Source organism: Cervus elaphus, chromosome 30 (genome assembly GCF_910594005.1).
Source record: "Cervus elaphus chromosome 30, mCerEla1.1, whole genome shotgun sequence".
NCBI lineage: Eukaryota > Metazoa > Chordata > Mammalia > Artiodactyla > Cervidae > Cervus > Cervus elaphus.
The window spans coordinates 60,630,133-60,647,952 of NC_057844.1; the positions used below are offsets into that span (position 1 = coordinate 60,630,133).

The window sequence follows — 17,820 nt, forward strand, 5'->3', positions numbered from 1 at the left end:
CTCCTTTCAGGGGTACGTGGAATATGTAATTTCAATTTCAAAGACATTAAAAATATAATTTAAATCTGAAACTTTTTTCATTTATTAAATAAGGTAGTATATAGTCTTCTTAGCTATTATTATCACAAAAGTAATTTATCCAAGTTAATTTGGGAGGAGTCTGGAATCCAGTATTAGAATTCTAAAATCCTAATTCACTAGTTGGGCTAACAACAACAACAGAAAATACAAGGTCTACTGGTTTTGGTTTCAATGATTTTGATTAATAGTTGTAAAATCTCATAATTATCACCAAAGAATGTCCTTTTTTATAATCTCTGTTAGATTCCTGCATGATGGACTATAATTCTTGACTAAGCTCTTTACTATTCTAAATAAACCACAGAGTGATACACAAAAGTAATTTGATGACATATCTTAAGAAATGCTTTCAATACAAGAAATTTTCCCTCGTTCATAAGGCACTAAAACAATAATTCCAGGTAATAATAAATATGAATTCACAAAACTATATGGTCAATTTTAAGTGACAAATATGCTAATTGTAGTTTGAACTTAAATTTTAATATGCAGGTATTAAATTAGGTCCATAATTTGCACTAATTATTGACAAATCTATTACCACACGGGAAATGTATTCATAATGACACGATATCATGAGCTAATTATAATATGCATAAATATATTCATAAACAGCTGGACAAAGATTCTCTGCTTTTCACATTCATCTCAATCAAAAAATGTCCAGTTTGGTATCAATGACCCAAAATCTGGAGAGATGTATTTGATCAGTCATTTAATTTGCTAGTTCCTAAGTATGTTTATGTAATCATATGCATACATTTGAGTGTTGAGTTGTAGCATGTATACATATCACATGACTATATATTGTTGAATACAGACTAAAACATGTTTGCCTCTAGATAAAAATCTTGCTCAAATTAGATCAGCTACATGATTCATTTATACCTTTTCTAGGCAGTAGTCAACAGTCAAAGCAAACAAAAGTCTACACACTAAAAAACGAGGCCCTTTCTTGTTTTTATGATGTTTTCCTTCTCCATTCTTCTGTTCTTGTCTCTTCATGTCACAGTATTTTCTCAAAATTCACTTTCCCGCAGGGAAGCTTACAGAGACACCTAGTGGTAAACTCATGGTGGCATCTCAGGCCATCTTCCATACTGAGTTAATGATAGAAAGTTGTCATTAATTTATCTAACCACAAGAGGTAAACTAGAATACTTTTAGTGTCAGTGTTTCTAACAAAATTATAACCTAAATTAATTGCAAACATGTTAATGCTGCTTAACAAGCTTTATTTTAATTAGGATAACAAAGTAAAAATAACATAAAACCAACAATTAAACTAAAATTTGATATTAAATGCAATTGTGAAGATTTAGGAAAGGAATAGAAGAAGGAACTAAAATAACTATGCTTCAGTTACTTTGAGAAGTCTAATAATTATATGTCACTTCATACCCATTGAGAACTTCTATAGAGATTATCAACATTGAAAAATATCTCTGTGATAGAGCTTAACATTTATATTTCAAAAGTTTCTAACTGTAATTAACATGTAATTTGAAAATTATGACACTTAAATACTTTCATTTTGCAAATATAAAAGCAATTTTATACTTTAAAAAATTTCTACAGTGTTTATATCATGTTAGAAGATAATGACTAAACAATAAAGCAACAAGCCTGTTTTGGGTGAAGTTTAAGTTGCCTGTTTATATAAAGTACCTGTAACACTAGGACTATCATTCCTAGGCCAAATGGTTGTAAATTTACTAGGAAGTTCTCTTATTATAATACTTTACTTTTAATTATCTGATACTATAGATTTCTTTATAGATTTCTTCTTTTCTCCCTCCCTGGTAACTACCCCAAATTTAAGCAAAACTAACAAAATCTTTCCAAACCAAGTATGAATGGTTTTAGTAAAAAAAAAAAAAAAAAAAAAGAAAGAAATTGCAAAATAGACTCAGAAGAAATTTCAAGAAATATTGCAAAACCTGAGAAGACTATCATACTCACCACCTCTAGAAAACTCTTTCTAATTCAACAGAGAGGATGTAGAAAGGCATGATAGTGGCAATATGTATATACATATTTCTCAGAATTAATTTTGTATGTAATCAGGGTATTATAACCACAATGTTACCCCAAATATTACCAAAAAGGACACGATAACAGTTATGTTTAAGACAACTACAAAAAATACTACATAATTAATTCCAAAATTAAATGGGTAAAATACACTTAAGTGATAAAACTAGCCAGTTATCAAAAGAACAGACATTGTGTAACTCAGCCTACATTGAGCCACTTAGAAGGATCAACTTTTCTTCTATGCCTCAGATGGACTACCAGCTCTAGTATTATAAACTGTGGAAATGTGCCTTATGAAGGTAAAGACTCCCTTTTGGGGAGGGAGCTCTCTGGTTTCATGAAAAGAGCCAGGAATACTTACTGTAGAGAAGACGCTAGTAGAGTTTAGCAGGTGACTCTTCAAGAAACTTGCCTTCTATCCTTACTGCATTTATTTAGGGATTTCCAGCTTTTTAGTATACACCAAATAATATTCACAATCTCTCTGAGAGTCGTTCACATCCCTTGTATCGCCTAGGCATACTTATCAAACGTAATTCTTAAAAAAAAAAAAAAAATTGCCCTTGTTGGCAGCTAGGATGGACCACTCCCTCTTCCAGGGTCCTTTACAGGACAAGAGACAGCAGCACGGGCTGTGTGAGTCTAATAAACGCGAGGTGGAAGGCAGATCATCAGCCCAGAGCTGGAATCAGCTGTTCCTGACCACCAAGCAGCCTGACACTGTCGGGGTTATTTCCACTCCTCCCTTTTTCAATCGGAGGGTTCCAACAGTCCCACGCTCGTGTTACGCACATGGTCCAAGACTCCTCTGTCTCCCACGAAGGTGGCAGTCGGGGCGGGGGAGGGGGACGGGGGCGGCGTGGGGCGGGTAGTGGGGAGGCTCCGGTAGCGCCGCCGGAGCCCGGGGACGCCTTCGCCCTCGGCTGCCATCTATCGGCCGCGGAGCGCCCGCTTCGCCCCGGGCCCATCATGTCTGCTGCAGCTTGGCTCGCACCAGCCGCGCGACAATAAACAAGTGCACCGGACGGGGCCCTGCGCCCGCGCCGGAGCAGCTGTCTCAGAGACCCCCGCGAAGCTTACCGCGTGGCCACCTCCTCGCCGCCCGGGAGGGAAGACGCGACTTTTCTCTGAGTTTTGGGGGGTTTTTTAAGAGCCGCCGGGCGGCCGGGACACGCCACAGGCTTAGAACAACGCTGTTCCTGCCCTCCCGGCCCCTCAAGGATGTCGGAGATAGAGAATCCCAAATAATGAAGATCGTGCGCCGCATCCGAAGAAGGCATAGAGGAAAAGCCCCTGCAAACACCCGGAGCGACGAAATGGCCAAGAGGATGCGGGAGCCTTCCACCCACTGATCAGGGGCCGCGGCGGCGGGCTCGGCGCGGGGACACCGGCGGCGGGATCCCAGTGCGGTGGTCGCCGCGGCACAGGGGGGGCGGAGGACGACGCGGGAGCCGCAGCCGCCGCGGGAGCAGCCGAGGGGCCGGTGCCACCTTCGCTCGCCCCCTCTCTACCATGTACAGTGTGCGCTGCAAGAAGAAGGCGGGCGATGCATGTACACCCCTGCGCCCCGCTCCCTCTGGCTCGTCCCCGGGCGTGCGCCACTGACCAGGGGGGAATGTGGTGAAGACGGCGAGGACAGCCCAGGGGGGAGGGGAGGGCCGGCCCGCGCGAACCCAGGCCGGCGGGTGCCAGGAGCCAGAGGCGGCTGGAGGGGGCGGCGGCCGCTGCTGGCTGGGAGAAAGTTGGCCCCTAGGCAGATGGCAACTGTAAGTACCCGCCTGGGGGGACGGGGGGGGGTGCGGCGGACGATGGCGGGGACCCCGCGATCGCGCGGTGGCGCGGGCTTGGGAGCGAGCGTGCGAGTGAGCCTGAGTGTGAGCTGTTGCGAGCGATCGGCGAGGCTGACCGTCACGTTGGCTGGGCCGCCCGGGGCCAGGCAAGCCCGCTCGGCGTCCCCCTCCTCGGGCTCCGCGCCTCCTCCCCTCCTCCAGCAGCTCTCTCCCCGCCCCGCCCGGCTCCCGGCCCCTACAGCGCGGCGCCTCGACCGCCGGTCCTCCGCCGCCCCCTCCCCCTCCCTTCCCAGCCCGCCGCTCGCGATCTCCCCCCCAACCACCACCCGCCCCGACACTCCCCCCACACCCCGCTGCCCGCTCTAACTACCACGGAGAGCGCCGGGGACAGCCTTTCGGGGAGCCCCGGAACCCGCGGTCGCCACCGCGGCGGCGGCCCGGGGCTGGCGGCGTCCGGGCGCCTCTGTCCTCGCAGCCGCCCGGATCGCGGTGCTCGCCCCGCCTGGACTCGCAAACCCTAGTGCACACCCCAAAGAGGTTTTTGGATTTGTTTTTTGTTTGTTTGTTTTGCAAGGGTGGCTATGATGAGTGGGCCTTGGAGATGTGAGACGGGGTAAGTCGGCCGTTTACTTTGCCAAAGAGGCTCCAGCGTGTGTGTGTGTGTGTCTCTGTGTGTCTCTGTGTGTGGCGGCCGGGTGGCTGTCTTCCCCTCTCCTCCCGCCCCTCCTTCCTCCCCTTTCCCGGCCTTCGCTTTGGGGCGGGGTGGGGGAGGGGGAGCCTCGCGTTCTGGAACTCCGGGGGCTCCTGCCTGGGGGCCGCCGCGGGAGCAGCTGCGCCCTGGAGCCGAGGGTCCGGCCTGGGTGCCGGGCTTCAGCCCACCCGTTCCCACGAGGCTTCATGCGGGGATGCTTAGGACGACGATCCAGGGTTTAATTCTTTGTGGGCAGGAGGGGGGAAACAGATACAGCTTCCCCGCCCCCGCCCTCCAAAAAAGAAAAAATCTGAGACTCTGAGAATGTGCAGCGTCCCCGCGAATTTACATCGGAGGTGCGTTTCCCAGTCAGAAATGTCAGCCTTGCCCGGCTCATTCAACTTTATTTGCTCAAATTTTCGGGCTCCTTTGATAGCAGGGAGGAGGGAATCGGGAGTGGGGTGAGAGGGAAGCTCTTCGACCCTGGCGAGCCAGAACTGAATTAAAGTTGTAAACGCTCAAGTTTAATATTGGCTGGACACGTTTGGCGATGGGCTGTCAGAGCGGGTGGGAGGTGAATGGGGGCGGGGAAGCGCCGGGCAGGAGGGGGAGGGGACCCAGCCCCCGCTGAATGGCTGTGCCGATTTGATCCAGCGGAGAACGGCGATTTCAAGGTAAACGTTTTGCTTTCATAGAGGGTGTCTGTGCCGCTGTTAAGCCAGGAGGTGTTTTGTCGCTGGCTGCGTTGGGAGGTCGGGGATACTTGCAAGGTTTAGACACTGTGGGTTCCCATTCGTCTCGACACGTCTGGGTGACCACACGTGAATGATTCGCAGGCATACTTGCACACGTGCGTGCGAATGCAGGGGCTCTTCATAACGCGGGCTGGAGTCGACTCGGGGATCCAGATCGTGGTCTCCAGGCTTGAACCCGTGCTTCAGAACCGTCTTGGCTTTAGTTAGGGGTTGCGATTCGACATCAGACTTCGGGGGTGGTGAGGCAGAGCCAAGCAAGGCTGGACAGAGAAAAAAGGCATTGGTTCCACGAGCCCAGCATTTCTACCGAATGTTCCCTCTCCCCCTTCTTCCCCCAACCAACGCAACACACACTCACACACACTCGCTCCATTTATGTCCTTTCCTTCTGAGCGCTGCTGTCGACTCGAAGTAGGAAGTCGAAGGAAGCCTTTAAAGGGGCAAAAAGAAAGCCAGAAAGAAAAGGGAGAGGAGGGTCAGATTGATTCCGTGGGGAGATGAAATTCGGATATTAAAACACTGACTTGTATCACTTGCTGTCCCCCCTTCCTTGCTCCCTTCTATTTTGCCTCTTAATCCCCAAGTCCCCTTTCTGAAGAAAGAAGGTGGGGGGGGGGGGGGGGTAAAGCCTTGATAATTAAATATAATAAGCAACTCCAATGGTGGGGATGTGGCGAGGTGGTAGTTCAGTCCCAATCTTGCTAATTTGGTAGGGTTAGTTTTGCATACCGTGGCAAAGAGACGCGGAGCCCGAGATGAGGGAGGCTTTGGCGCTGGTCCTGGGTTTACTTTTAGCTGATTCCGGGTAAGCGGTGGGAACGTCTTCTTTAAACTCCAGGTACCCGGAGCTTGTTCCGGGATTGCGGATGCCTTCGCAGAGTTCTTTGTAATCCACCGTGCAGAACTATTTCAGTGGCTTAAAAATGCGGTTTAGTAGCGTCGCTGACATGATCAATGAAGTGGACGCAGGGCGCTCTGGGGAGGCGCTGCTAAATGGCACCGTGCATGCAATTAGGACGCTGATGTGCTTAATAGCGTGATAGTGAAGTCCACCATCAAAGCGAAAGCGCTCTCCTTTTTCTCCATGCTCAAAGCTCCCGAAGACAATTGGCCTTAAGAGCTTCTTCTGGGTCCTTTTGATGCCTTATCTTGCATGCTTTTTGCCTCTGTGAAAAGTATTCTTTAGGTTCCCACCCTGGCATTTCCAGCGATGGTTTTAAAATAGCCCAAGTATTGTGGCTCCTGGGCTTTTCCGTGAAAATGGGAGACCTTCACGGGGAACTGTTAACTGAAGAGGTTTTGAAAGAACACCAGAGGGACAGGGTATAGGTGAGGTGGGGAACCTGATAAATATGGTGCTTCTTTTCTCTAAAATTTAAACCGTGAATCTGAACTGACAGCCATTTTATGTATATTTATGGATTGGTTTTGAAAGTGGTGGTGGGGGGGGGGGACACGCAAGATCACTAAAACGGGACTTTGTCTAACTTGCCCTTATCTTGTAAGGAGCAGCATGTTCCTGTTGTCATTAGGGAATGAAATCAACCTTTAAATCAAAGTGAATATCAGATTTTAATAAAGTCTGGAGAATGTCCATGTACCTCGGGTTGTGGGGTGTCATTACTCTCCCCTTCTTCTATATGTCAGAAAAACAGTATTAGGAAGGAAAGAGACTTTCTGATTGATCCCTTAAGTTTTTGTCATATTCTGTTGTTTCCTTTTTTCCCCCCCTCTCTCTCCCTTACAGGAGATAAAATGCACACGTGCTGCCCCCCAGTAACTTTGGAACAGGATCTTCACAGAAAAATGCAGAGCTGGATGCTGCAGACTCTAGCGTTTGCTCTAACATCTCTCGTCCTTTCGTGTGCAGAAACCATCGATTATTATGGGGAAATCTGTGACAATGCTTGTCCTTGTGAGGAAAAGGACGGCATTTTAACTGTGAGCTGTGAAAATCGGGGGATCATCAGCCTTTCAGAAATTAGCCCTCCCCGTTTCCCAATCTACCACCTCTTGTTGTCTGGAAACCTTTTGAGTCGTCTTTATCCCAATGAGTTTGTCAATTACACTGGGGCTTCGATTTTGCATCTGGGGAGCAATGTAATCCAGGACATTGAGACCGGGGCTTTCCACGGGCTGCGGGGTTTAAGGAGATTGCATCTGAACAATAATAAACTGGAACTTCTGCGTGATGATACCTTCCTTGGCTTGGAGAGCCTGGAGTACCTACAGGTCGATTACAATTACATCAGTGTCATTGAACCCAACGCTTTTGGGAAACTGCATTTGTTGCAGGTGCTTATCCTCAATGACAATCTCTTGTCCAGTTTACCCAACAACCTTTTCCGTTTTGTGCCGTTAACGCACTTGGACCTGCGGGGGAACCGGCTGAAACTTCTGCCCTATGTGGGGCTCTTGCAGCATATGGATAAAGTCGTGGAGTTACAACTGGAGGAAAACCCCTGGAATTGCTCCTGTGAGCTGATCTCCCTGAAGGATTGGTTAGACAGCATCTCCTACTCCGCCCTGGTGGGGGATGTGGTTTGTGAGACCCCCTTCCGCTTACACGGCCGGGACTTGGACGAAGTGTCCAAGCAGGAACTCTGCCCAAGGAAACTTATTTCGGACTACGAGATGAGGCCGCAGACGCCTCTGAGCACCACGGGGTACTTACATACCACCCCGGCCTCGGTGAATTCCGTGGCCACTTCTTCCTCTGCTGTTTACAAACCCCCCTTGAAGCCCCCTAAGGGGACTCGCCAACCCAATAAGCCCAGGGTGCGCCCCACCTCTCGGCAGCCCTCCAAGGACCTGGGCTATGGCAACTATGGCCCCAGCATCGCCTACCAGACCAAATCTCCGGTGCCTTTGGAGTGTCCCACCGCGTGCACTTGCAACCTGCAAATCTCCGATCTGGGCCTCAACGTCAACTGCCAGGAGCGCAAGATCGAGAGCATCGCAGAGCTGCAGCCCAAGCCCTACAACCCCAAGAAAATGTATCTGACGGAGAACTACATCGCCCTGGTGCGCAGGAGTGACTTCCTGGAGGCCACGGGGCTGGACCTCCTCCACCTGGGCAACAACCGCATCTCCACGATCCAGGACCGCGCCTTCGGGGACCTCACCAACCTGAGGCGCCTCTACCTAAATGGCAACAGGATCGAGCGGCTGAGCCCGGAGCTGTTCTACGGCCTGCAGAGCCTGCAGTATCTCTTCCTCCAATACAACCTCATCCGCGAGATTCAACCTGGGACTTTCGACCCGGTCCCGAACCTCCAGCTGCTATTTCTGAACAACAACCTCCTGCAGACCTTGCCCTCAGGCGTCTTCTCAGGCCTGACTCTCCTGAGGCTCAACCTCAGGAGCAACCACTTCACCTCCTTGCCGGTGAGCGGAGTCCTGGACCAGCTGACGTCACTCATCCAAATCGACCTGCACGACAACCCTTGGGATTGTACCTGCGACGTGGTGGGCATGAAGCTGTGGGTGGAGCAGCTCAAAGCGGGCGTGCTGGTGGACGAGGTCATCTGCAAGGCGCCCAAGAAGTTCGCCGAGACGGATATGCGCTCCATTAAGTCGGAGCTGCTGTGCCCTGACTACTCGGACGTGGTGGTGTCCACGCCCGCGCCCTCGTCCATCCAGGTCCCCGCGAGGACCAGCGCGGTGACCCCCGCCGTGCGGCTGAACGGCACCGGGGCGCCCGCGGGCTTGGGCGCGGGCGGAGGCGCCGCGTCGTCGGTGCCCTTGTCGGTGCTGATCCTCAGCCTGCTGCTGGTTTTCATCATGTCGGTCTTCGTGGCTGCGGGGCTCTTCGTGCTCGTCGTGAAGCGCCGGAAGAAGCACCAGAGCGACCACGCCAGCACCCACAACTCCGACGTGAGCTCCTTCAACATGCAGTACAGCGTGTACGGCGGCGGCGGCGGCGGCAGCAGCAGCGGCGGCGCGGGGGGCCACCCGCACGCGCACGCGCAGCACCGCGCGCCGGCGCTGCCCAAGGTGAAGACGCCCGCGGGCCACGTGTACGAGTACATCCCCCACCCCCTGGGCCACATGTGCAAAAACCCCATCTACCGCTCGCGGGAGGGCAACTCCGTGGAGGATTACAAAGACCTGCACGAGCTCAAGGTCACCTATAGCAGCAGCAACCACCACCTGCAGCAGCCGCCGCCGCCGCCGCAGCCGCAGCCCCCGCCCCCGGCGCAGCTGCAGCCGGCGGGGGAGGACGAGAGGCGGGAAAGCCACCACTTGCGGAGCCCCGCCTACAGCGTCAGCACCATCGAGCCCCGGGAGGACCTGCTCTCGCCGGTGCAGGACGCCGATCGCTTTTACAGGGGCATTTTAGAACCAGACAAACACTGCGCCACCACCCCCGCCGGCAACAGCCTCCCGGAATACCCCAAATTCCCGTGCAGCCCCGCTGCTTACACCTTCTCCCCCAACTATGACCTGAGACGCCCCCATCAGTATTTGCACCCGGGGGCGGGGGACAGCAGGCTGAGGGAACCGGTGCTCTACAGCCCCCCCAGTGCTGTCTTTGTAGAACCCAACCGGAACGACTATCTGGAGCTAAAAGCTAAACTAAACGTTGAGCCGGACTACCTCGAAGTGCTGGAAAAACAGACCACCTTTAGCCAGTTCTAAAAGGCAAAGAAACTCCCTTGGAGCTCTTGCATTTCAAACAAACAAGCGAGCAGATACACACGCGAACCCCATTTGATTCATTGTGTTGTTTCAGCGTTTAGGGTGAAGTGCCTTGGCACGAGATTCTCAGCTTCGGCGGAAGATACTGAAAGGGTGTGCAATTTCCTTTTAATATCACACGCGGGGAAACGTTTGTGTACACTGGGCACATCACTTTCTCTTCTTGCGTGTGGGGGAGGCGAGGAGAAGGGCTTTATGGAGGGCAGTTTGCTTCGCGGGTGACTTGTTAAAGGTCGTAGTCATTTTTGTAGTGTTTGGAAGTGTTGAGAGTGGTGGAAGGTGACAGCGCATAGATTCTCCTCTTCTCTTTTATTCTTTTCCCCTTTCCCTTCTCCCCCTTTGAGCCATGGGTGGGTCTAGATGGCTTTTGTGGAGAGATTAGCACACCCCCAACTTTAATAGAAAGTTTGTTGTTGTTTTTTTTTTCTTTCTCTCTCTCTTTCCCCGTGCCCCATTCTCTCTGTCTCTCTTCTCTGCTTCCTCTCTTTCTCTGCCTCCCTGCCTCCCTCCTCTCATTCCTTTCCTTTCTTTTTAAAGGATGTGTTTGTATGCATTCTGGACATTTGAATTAAAAGAACAAAAGTATTGTGATCTTGAAAAGATCACCATAGATGTGGACAAATCATTAAAATTACAGAGCTATATGATCCATAATTGATTAGTCAAAATAACTTATTGATGAAATATACGAATATTTTATTGTAGCACCTATTTTTATATGCACATTTAGCATTTCTCTTTCCTTCACTATTTAGCCTATGATTTTCACAGAGGTGTCGCACTATATCAGGAGCTGTATTTCCAAAACTGAAGTGATATCAGGAAGGCATTTAAAATCTTATTAAAAATATGGAGAACTTACATTTTAAAAGTCAATGCAACCCACCCAATTGGATCTGTAATTAAAAAAAAAAAAAAACTGATTGTATCCCAATGTATAAAAGAAAAATATTTAGGGCAATTAATTGGGCCATTCCAGTGAGAATCATGTGCAAGTTTCTGGTTTTATTAGAGAAGATTTAAAAGTATTTTTATTAGTCAACCAAAATGATGTATTGATTTGACTACTATTGTAGCCAATTTTTGATTGTTTAACCAAACCCAGTTGCATTTGTACAGATCCACGTGTACTGGCACCTCGGAAGACCAAATGATGGACTGTACAAATCTCTATACAATGTCTTTATCCCTCTGGGCAGCAAGCAATGATGACAGCCACAAACAGGATCTCTGTAAGATGGGGCTACTGTTGTTACAGTCTCATGTATCCCAGCACATGTAATTTTTTAAATAGTTTCTGAATAAACACTTGATAACTATGTCAAATATGAGGGACTGAAGTAATGATTACTTAAGTGCAAAGAAATAGCTGTGTGATTTAATGAATAACCATTGTTAATTTAAGACAGTAGCTAACTTCTACTCCTAAAATGTCCCCCTAATGATCAAATATATATAATTGCACCTTTGTTGGTTCAGGGAAGTATGGTTATCTAAATGTGTCATTTAATGTGCTCATTCATGAAATTTCAACTGTTTACTTCTTTTCCTTTCTGAAGTATCCATCTAACATGTGGAGCATGGTAAGTAATGTACTGCATATTGATTTTATATTTTGTAATACCAGTATTATTTATTTGGTCTACAATTTTGCATAGTTTACCTTCTGTAAAGCTACCTGCAACAACCGTGATGGGTACTTTTATCTCCAGTTGATCTATATCCTAAATGTCAAAATGTTGGTGAGTATAAGCTCTTCATGTCTGAGTAAGGTTTGCCAGTGAATTAGATTATATTCAAGGGTAGGAAATGTTTGGATTAATTGAAACTTAAAGAGCCACATGCTTCATTGGTGTTTGGTACATGTCTGCATAATCTCACCGGCAGTATGTACAATGTCAAGGGCTGTTCATGAACTTTGTTTAAGGAACATTTTCCGTGGCATTCTGCCACAAAGAGGCAGCATTCACCCATGAGTAAATTGACAGTAACTGCTTGAATTCAGATTGAACAGGTGGTAATAGTTTCCCTAAGGAGTTAAAAATAAATAAATAATAATGCTACCTTGGCCAAGAGAAGTAAACTATCCCAGTTCTGTGCAACCTTTTCCCTTCCAAATTTTTTTTTTTCAGAGGGCAAGTAATAAATGTCATGATATTATCATGGAAACAATGTATCTCTTACTCTCCATCTACCTCCTCCATGTTAGATCCAGGATTAGAAGATAAATATAAATGATAGTTTTTGCCTTCACAATTGGGGTTGCTATTAATTTTGTCTTCACAGTGGGAGTTATTTTTCTTTAAAATTGCTTTCACAATATTATCGTATATAGATATGGCAGTGTTGTACAAATTATAAAATATTAAGGCAAAGTGGAATCCTCCATGTAACTAAGTTTTATTTCTTAATTGATGTATAAAAACTAAGAGGCAACAATTACATGAAGTCAAAAATGTAGGTCTGGACAATAGAAGTAACTTCCAGAAAGTTTGTTGATGTATTTTGCAAAGATTTACAAAGTAATATTATTGTTTTCAAACCAGCACTATTTCATATAATCTTGTTGCTGTAGGTGGTTTATTTCTACCTCTACTCTTCGTAAGGTATCCAGCATTTTTTAATCTCAAAAAATAACAATTATATAATTTATAGAAAGAAGTTATTTCTAATTTTTAAATTATACTCTTCCCATCTGTATGAAGAGGATAAAAGGAAACTTATCCTTGCCCTAATAAACTTGAAATTTTAACATATAGAAATCATGAAACTGTGTAGAATTTAAAAATGAATTATTTTTCTCCTTCCATATGGTTTCCTGCCAAAACACTGGCATATACAACAGAACATAATTTGTGTGGTTTTGAATATCTGAATTTTGGGTTTTCAGGTATACTGAGTAAATAATTAAATTGGGTATATCAGTGGTATATGATTGGATTAAGGAACCCAGGAAATTCTTTCTATAGAATTTTGGAGAACAACAGTATGTAATGTTTCAGACATCAATTAAAATTTGAATGCAAACTAAGCTTACTCTTTGTGCTTGTTCAATTTGATATGTTGCATAATCTCATACAAATATATCTCCAGGTAGAGATTACAAAATCTTACTTTTGTCTATATATATATGATTATAGTGTAGATACTTAAATTATCTCAGAGAAATATATTTCATGTAAATGTAGATAATTTGTATGCTGATATTCAAAATGCCTTGCAGCTAAACTAATGATTGCAGTTATGAATTAAACAATTCATAACAATTTTAGCATCATACTCAGAACACGTCTTTTGTTTAGGCAACAATATCACCTCTATGTGTGTGGAGTGGAAATTTTTGATAAATGTCCTGGATATCCATCTCTGCCCCTCACCCACTGTTCCCTCAGCCTTGATAGGAAAATCAAACTAGTATGTAATGAAGAACCCACACAAAATGTGAAAAAAGTCAGAATTTAGGAAAAAGTTTAGAATTTAAGAACTTAATCTAAGATGTCAGTTTCTTGCCCTGTATCTTTAATCCTATTCTCATGACTCAGCAAAGTATTCAAATTACATATATATATGTATGTATAATATTTATTTCTGGGCTTTCTTACAGTTTTTTTTCCTTATGTCTCACCCTTCCCTCCCTCCTCTCTCCTTATACTTTCTTTTCTTCCTTTTTCAATAAGGCAAGGGAAACAATGAGAATAGTTCAGTCCTTGTTTGAAATGACAAAAACTGGTTACTTAATTTCAAGAGTTTAATAGATTGTTCCCAAAGTCACGCAATTCCAAATTAATGAAAGTAAAGCAGAACACAAATATGTTTCCAATTCATTTGGAAAAATACTTCTGTTGCACTTTCAGATGGCCCCAAATTAAGATATTTGCAAAAGTGGGAAAATATTTCTTATAACAATTTAAGAATAAATTTTACACTGAGAAAGAAGAACTAAAAACAACAAAAGCGGCAATTTAAACTCTGGAATGTAGGAGCATTTAATGTATTGATTTTCAAAGGAAATAAAACGTGAAAGTAATAATTTAACTGATATTAAATCAGCTGTTTAATTTATGCATAATGTTCTTCATACCCATTGAAGTTCTCTATTTTGCAAATACAAATATATGAGGATAAAATTAAAATAGTTGGATGAACTTTAGTCATGTTCCTAAAAGTAATCATCTAACATCTAAATCCAAAGAACTTTATGTCAATCAATATTGCATTTGACAACTGACCATTTTATCAGATTTTAATTCAATTTAATGCCTACCTGTAATTACCTGTATTTCTGTTAGTATATGTAGCATGTATGTAGCAGACAAAAAATGTGTTATCAAAGAGCATTCCATACCCAATTTTCATTTCAATATTTTAATTATTTCAAATTATACTTTTGTGCTTTACACTTTAGGTATGTTTGATGGGGGGAAAAATTAATGCAATATAATTTGAATGTGATAATAATATACTTTTTCTTCCTCTGTGGCAGGGGTCAAACATTTCTAGCGTTGTGGCAGTATCACAAAATGAATATCTTCTTTTTTTTAAGAGCAACATTTAAACTTAAGTTTGAGTGATTTAGATTATTTCTTATAAAAAGAACTTTCAAAGATCAAAACATAAATATTTCAAAGAGAACTAATGTAATGAAAATATGAAATAATTTGACTTTTCCACTTTCTATCTACTGTCAAAAGAAAAATGTAATGATATATTGCATAATGCTAAGCTAATCAGGTTCATTTTTATTAGATACAAAGAAAGCCATTTATAGAAGAAAAGTAATACCCATGAAGATATGTTGAATGGAAGTCTTGCAAAGTTTTTTTTTTTCTTTTTTTAAATTAGGTATCTTATCAGTGAACATGAAGGAAATTGTATATTTCTGCCATAAAATAAACATGTTCATTCTTCAAAATTACATACGTTTCTAAAAGTTGAAAATATGAAACAATGTCTTTATGAGGGAATTTTTTTAGGTTAACATATCCAGGAATGGAATTATGGCTTTTTTCAAACGGAAAACTCATCAGCATCGTGGTGGAATTTCAACAAACTTATTTGAAAATAATTACATTTTAAGACATATTTCCTATATATCATGGTGTAAATTCAATTCAAATTTTTGATATTTCAGTACTGAATCATATACATGCTAGTGGTAGATTTTGGTTACATTTTAGTATTCTGGAATATGCATATTTTAGATTTTCTTACAAATTGATTTCTACCACCAGTAATAATTTCTAATGTTTCCAGCTAACACATTTTTAAGAATCTGATTGTATAGTTCATTAAAAACAGAATTTAATATTGAATATTGAAAGTAAAATAACCATATTTTCAGTTTGTAATTAAATACATGTCCATTGAAATAAAACATAAAGGGTGGCAGTAACCCCACATTATTTTTTTTTTTTTCAGTCATGGATGCTTTCACCTTTATTTTTCTTGATCCCATGTTAATTGATTAAGAAAATTCTTTGTCAGGTACTACTGTAGAGACTTTACCAGCATGTTTTAGCCTCGAGAGGTTCATCAAGCTGTTGTAGACTAAAATTCCAAATAGTAAGTGTAAAAATTGATACATAAAAAAGGAATACCTGGCCAATTAATATGTTTGCCTGTAATGATATATCTATTTAAATTAGCCATATAAAATTGTGTCTTTTACCATTATAATATAATACTTTTGCTATGTTTAAGTCCAAAGTCAAAAAGAATATTTCACTTCTGAAAATCCCAATAATGGGAAAGTTACAGCTATCAAATTTATCTAAATCCTGAGTTTTAATACTGACTTTAAATCTCCAATCCCAAAAATAAAGTTTATAGTGCATGTTTTTCTTTGTTACTGAACTCTGCCTTCTCTAAAGTTCCCTAAAGATATGTAAATGCATATAATGTATGTCTTTTATGCTTTGCTTTTTGATTAACATTTGAAAGTGAAAATGAAAGTGAAAGTGTGAGTTGCATAGTGGTATCAGACTGTTTGCAACCCCATGGACTGTAGCCTGCGGGCACCTCTGTCCATGGAATTCTCCAACAAGAATACTGGAGTGGGTTGCCATCCTCTTCTCCAGGGGATCTTCCCAACCAGGGGATTGAACCCAGGTCTCCTGCATTGCACGCAGACTCTACCGTCTGAGCCACACATTTACGAACTAACACTTGTTAAATTATAAATTAAATTTGGTTTCATTCAAACTGTATCCTGAATTTTATAATTATCCCCAAGTTTTCACAGCTAGTGAATAGTATATTTACATAAGTGGCTCCAAATGTGAACATTTTGATTCAGAAATTACTCATGTATGTCAGAGAATATTTAAAATCACTCACCATACTGCCATTTAAACTCATTTAATCAGAACAATTTTTTTTTTTTACCCAGTTAAGATTTAAAAGCCCTAAGTCTTAGGTGAAAATTTAGTATCTCATTAGAAACTTTTAAAAGAAAAAAAAATGTAAAAGATAAATACTGAGTATTGGGATATCTTCTCCGAAGCTAACAAAATTGTACATACAGTAAACCATTATTGTGTGTTTATGTAAAAGTATATATTTTATTAAATTTCTTGTTTCATATGCCTTGAAGAATTTTGACTTTCTACAATGAACCCTGTCTTTATTTAAGTGTTTATCTCATTGAAAATTTTTATCTTTTGTTTTGCATAGGATGTGATCTTATTGTCCCATATGGCTTTGACCTACACCTTTATTTAAAAATTCTCTGCCCATTTTCAAAGGTACTACAGTCTCTATTATTATGTTTAATTCTTGCAACTCAAATCATTTCATTCTTCCCCAAAAGAAAAGTTGAAAAGAACTTGATATATTTCTCCTATTTGCTAACTTAACATGAATTTTGAAGTCAAATTAATAATTATCCCAAATCATTCCAAATAAACAATCTAAGTGCTGTGTAAACATAACAATGTGAGTGTGAAGTCATGGATTTAAATTGTCATTATGGAAGTGTTGCTCATTAATAATCTTAAATACACAGCATCTATATATAAAAGTGAAACATCTTTGAATGTTACCAAAATGCCACTATTGTGTACTTAGTAACACTAAAGCATACAGGTCAAAGCCCGAAAAATCTGTTTTATTTGATCAAAGCAACTTTATTTCCATTTAGAAAAAATAAATTTGAATTTGAATGCATTTAGGCTAGAAAGCACCCTCTATATTACCTTTGCTTAGCAACTTCATATAATTTAATATTATCTGCTGGACCGCAAAAGCATTTCACCTTTCAGCTATGTTTAAATTACCTTTGTTTCTTCAGTGTTAAGATTTATGTATCAAAGATTTTTTAGGCTTTGTTCTCTAGGAGCTCTGAGTTGTTAATTCTTTATATATAACATATGAAGTAGCAGATTCTATGTAGGCTTATATTATAAAGAAATCTAGATTAAATAAAGAAAAAATAAGAATGAATAAATTTACAACCAGATGGAACCAGTTTACTGTACATGAATGCTCTACTAAAAATGTAAATATGTTAAAGATTTATAGTGACTTGGAGTTTCCAAGAGCTATTTTTGTAAACTATCCCTGGACTTTCTAAGGAGAGCAATAGTAACTTTAAAAGTATGTTCTTACAGAGGGAATATTATAATTGCAGCTCAAAACAAAAGATTTTCCCCAAATAACTAACTGCTCATGTACTTGAAAATACTGTAAAAGGTCAATTCAATAAAAATATGTCAACATCAAATATTATGAGAATCACTTCCAGGAAGGAAAATACAACTTGGAAAAT

General features: G+C 42.6%; 1 protein-coding gene across 3 annotated transcripts; it reads left to right on the forward strand.

Annotated features, from left to right (window-relative positions):
* The first annotated feature begins 3,746 nt into the window (after window positions 1-3,746).
* On the forward strand, window positions 3,747-13,091 carry SLITRK5 (SLIT and NTRK like family member 5). Of its 3 annotated transcripts, none has more exons than XM_043892284.1 (2): window positions 3,747-3,884; window positions 7,102-13,091. In XM_043892284.1, exon 2 carries the CDS (start codon window positions 7,110-7,112, stop codon window positions 9,993-9,995), a length of 2,886 nt encoding a protein of 961 aa, XP_043748219.1. In that variant the 5' UTR covers window positions 3,747-3,884; window positions 7,102-7,109; the 3' UTR covers window positions 9,996-13,091. The 3 variants fall into 3 exon arrangements, with proteins under 3 accessions (XP_043748219.1, XP_043748220.1, XP_043748221.1); XM_043892285.1 differs by lacking the exon at window positions 3,747-3,884 and adding an exon at window positions 4,266-4,521; XM_043892286.1 differs by lacking the exon at window positions 3,747-3,884 and adding an exon at window positions 4,540-5,273.
* The last annotated feature ends 4,729 nt before the right edge of the window (window positions 13,092-17,820 follow it).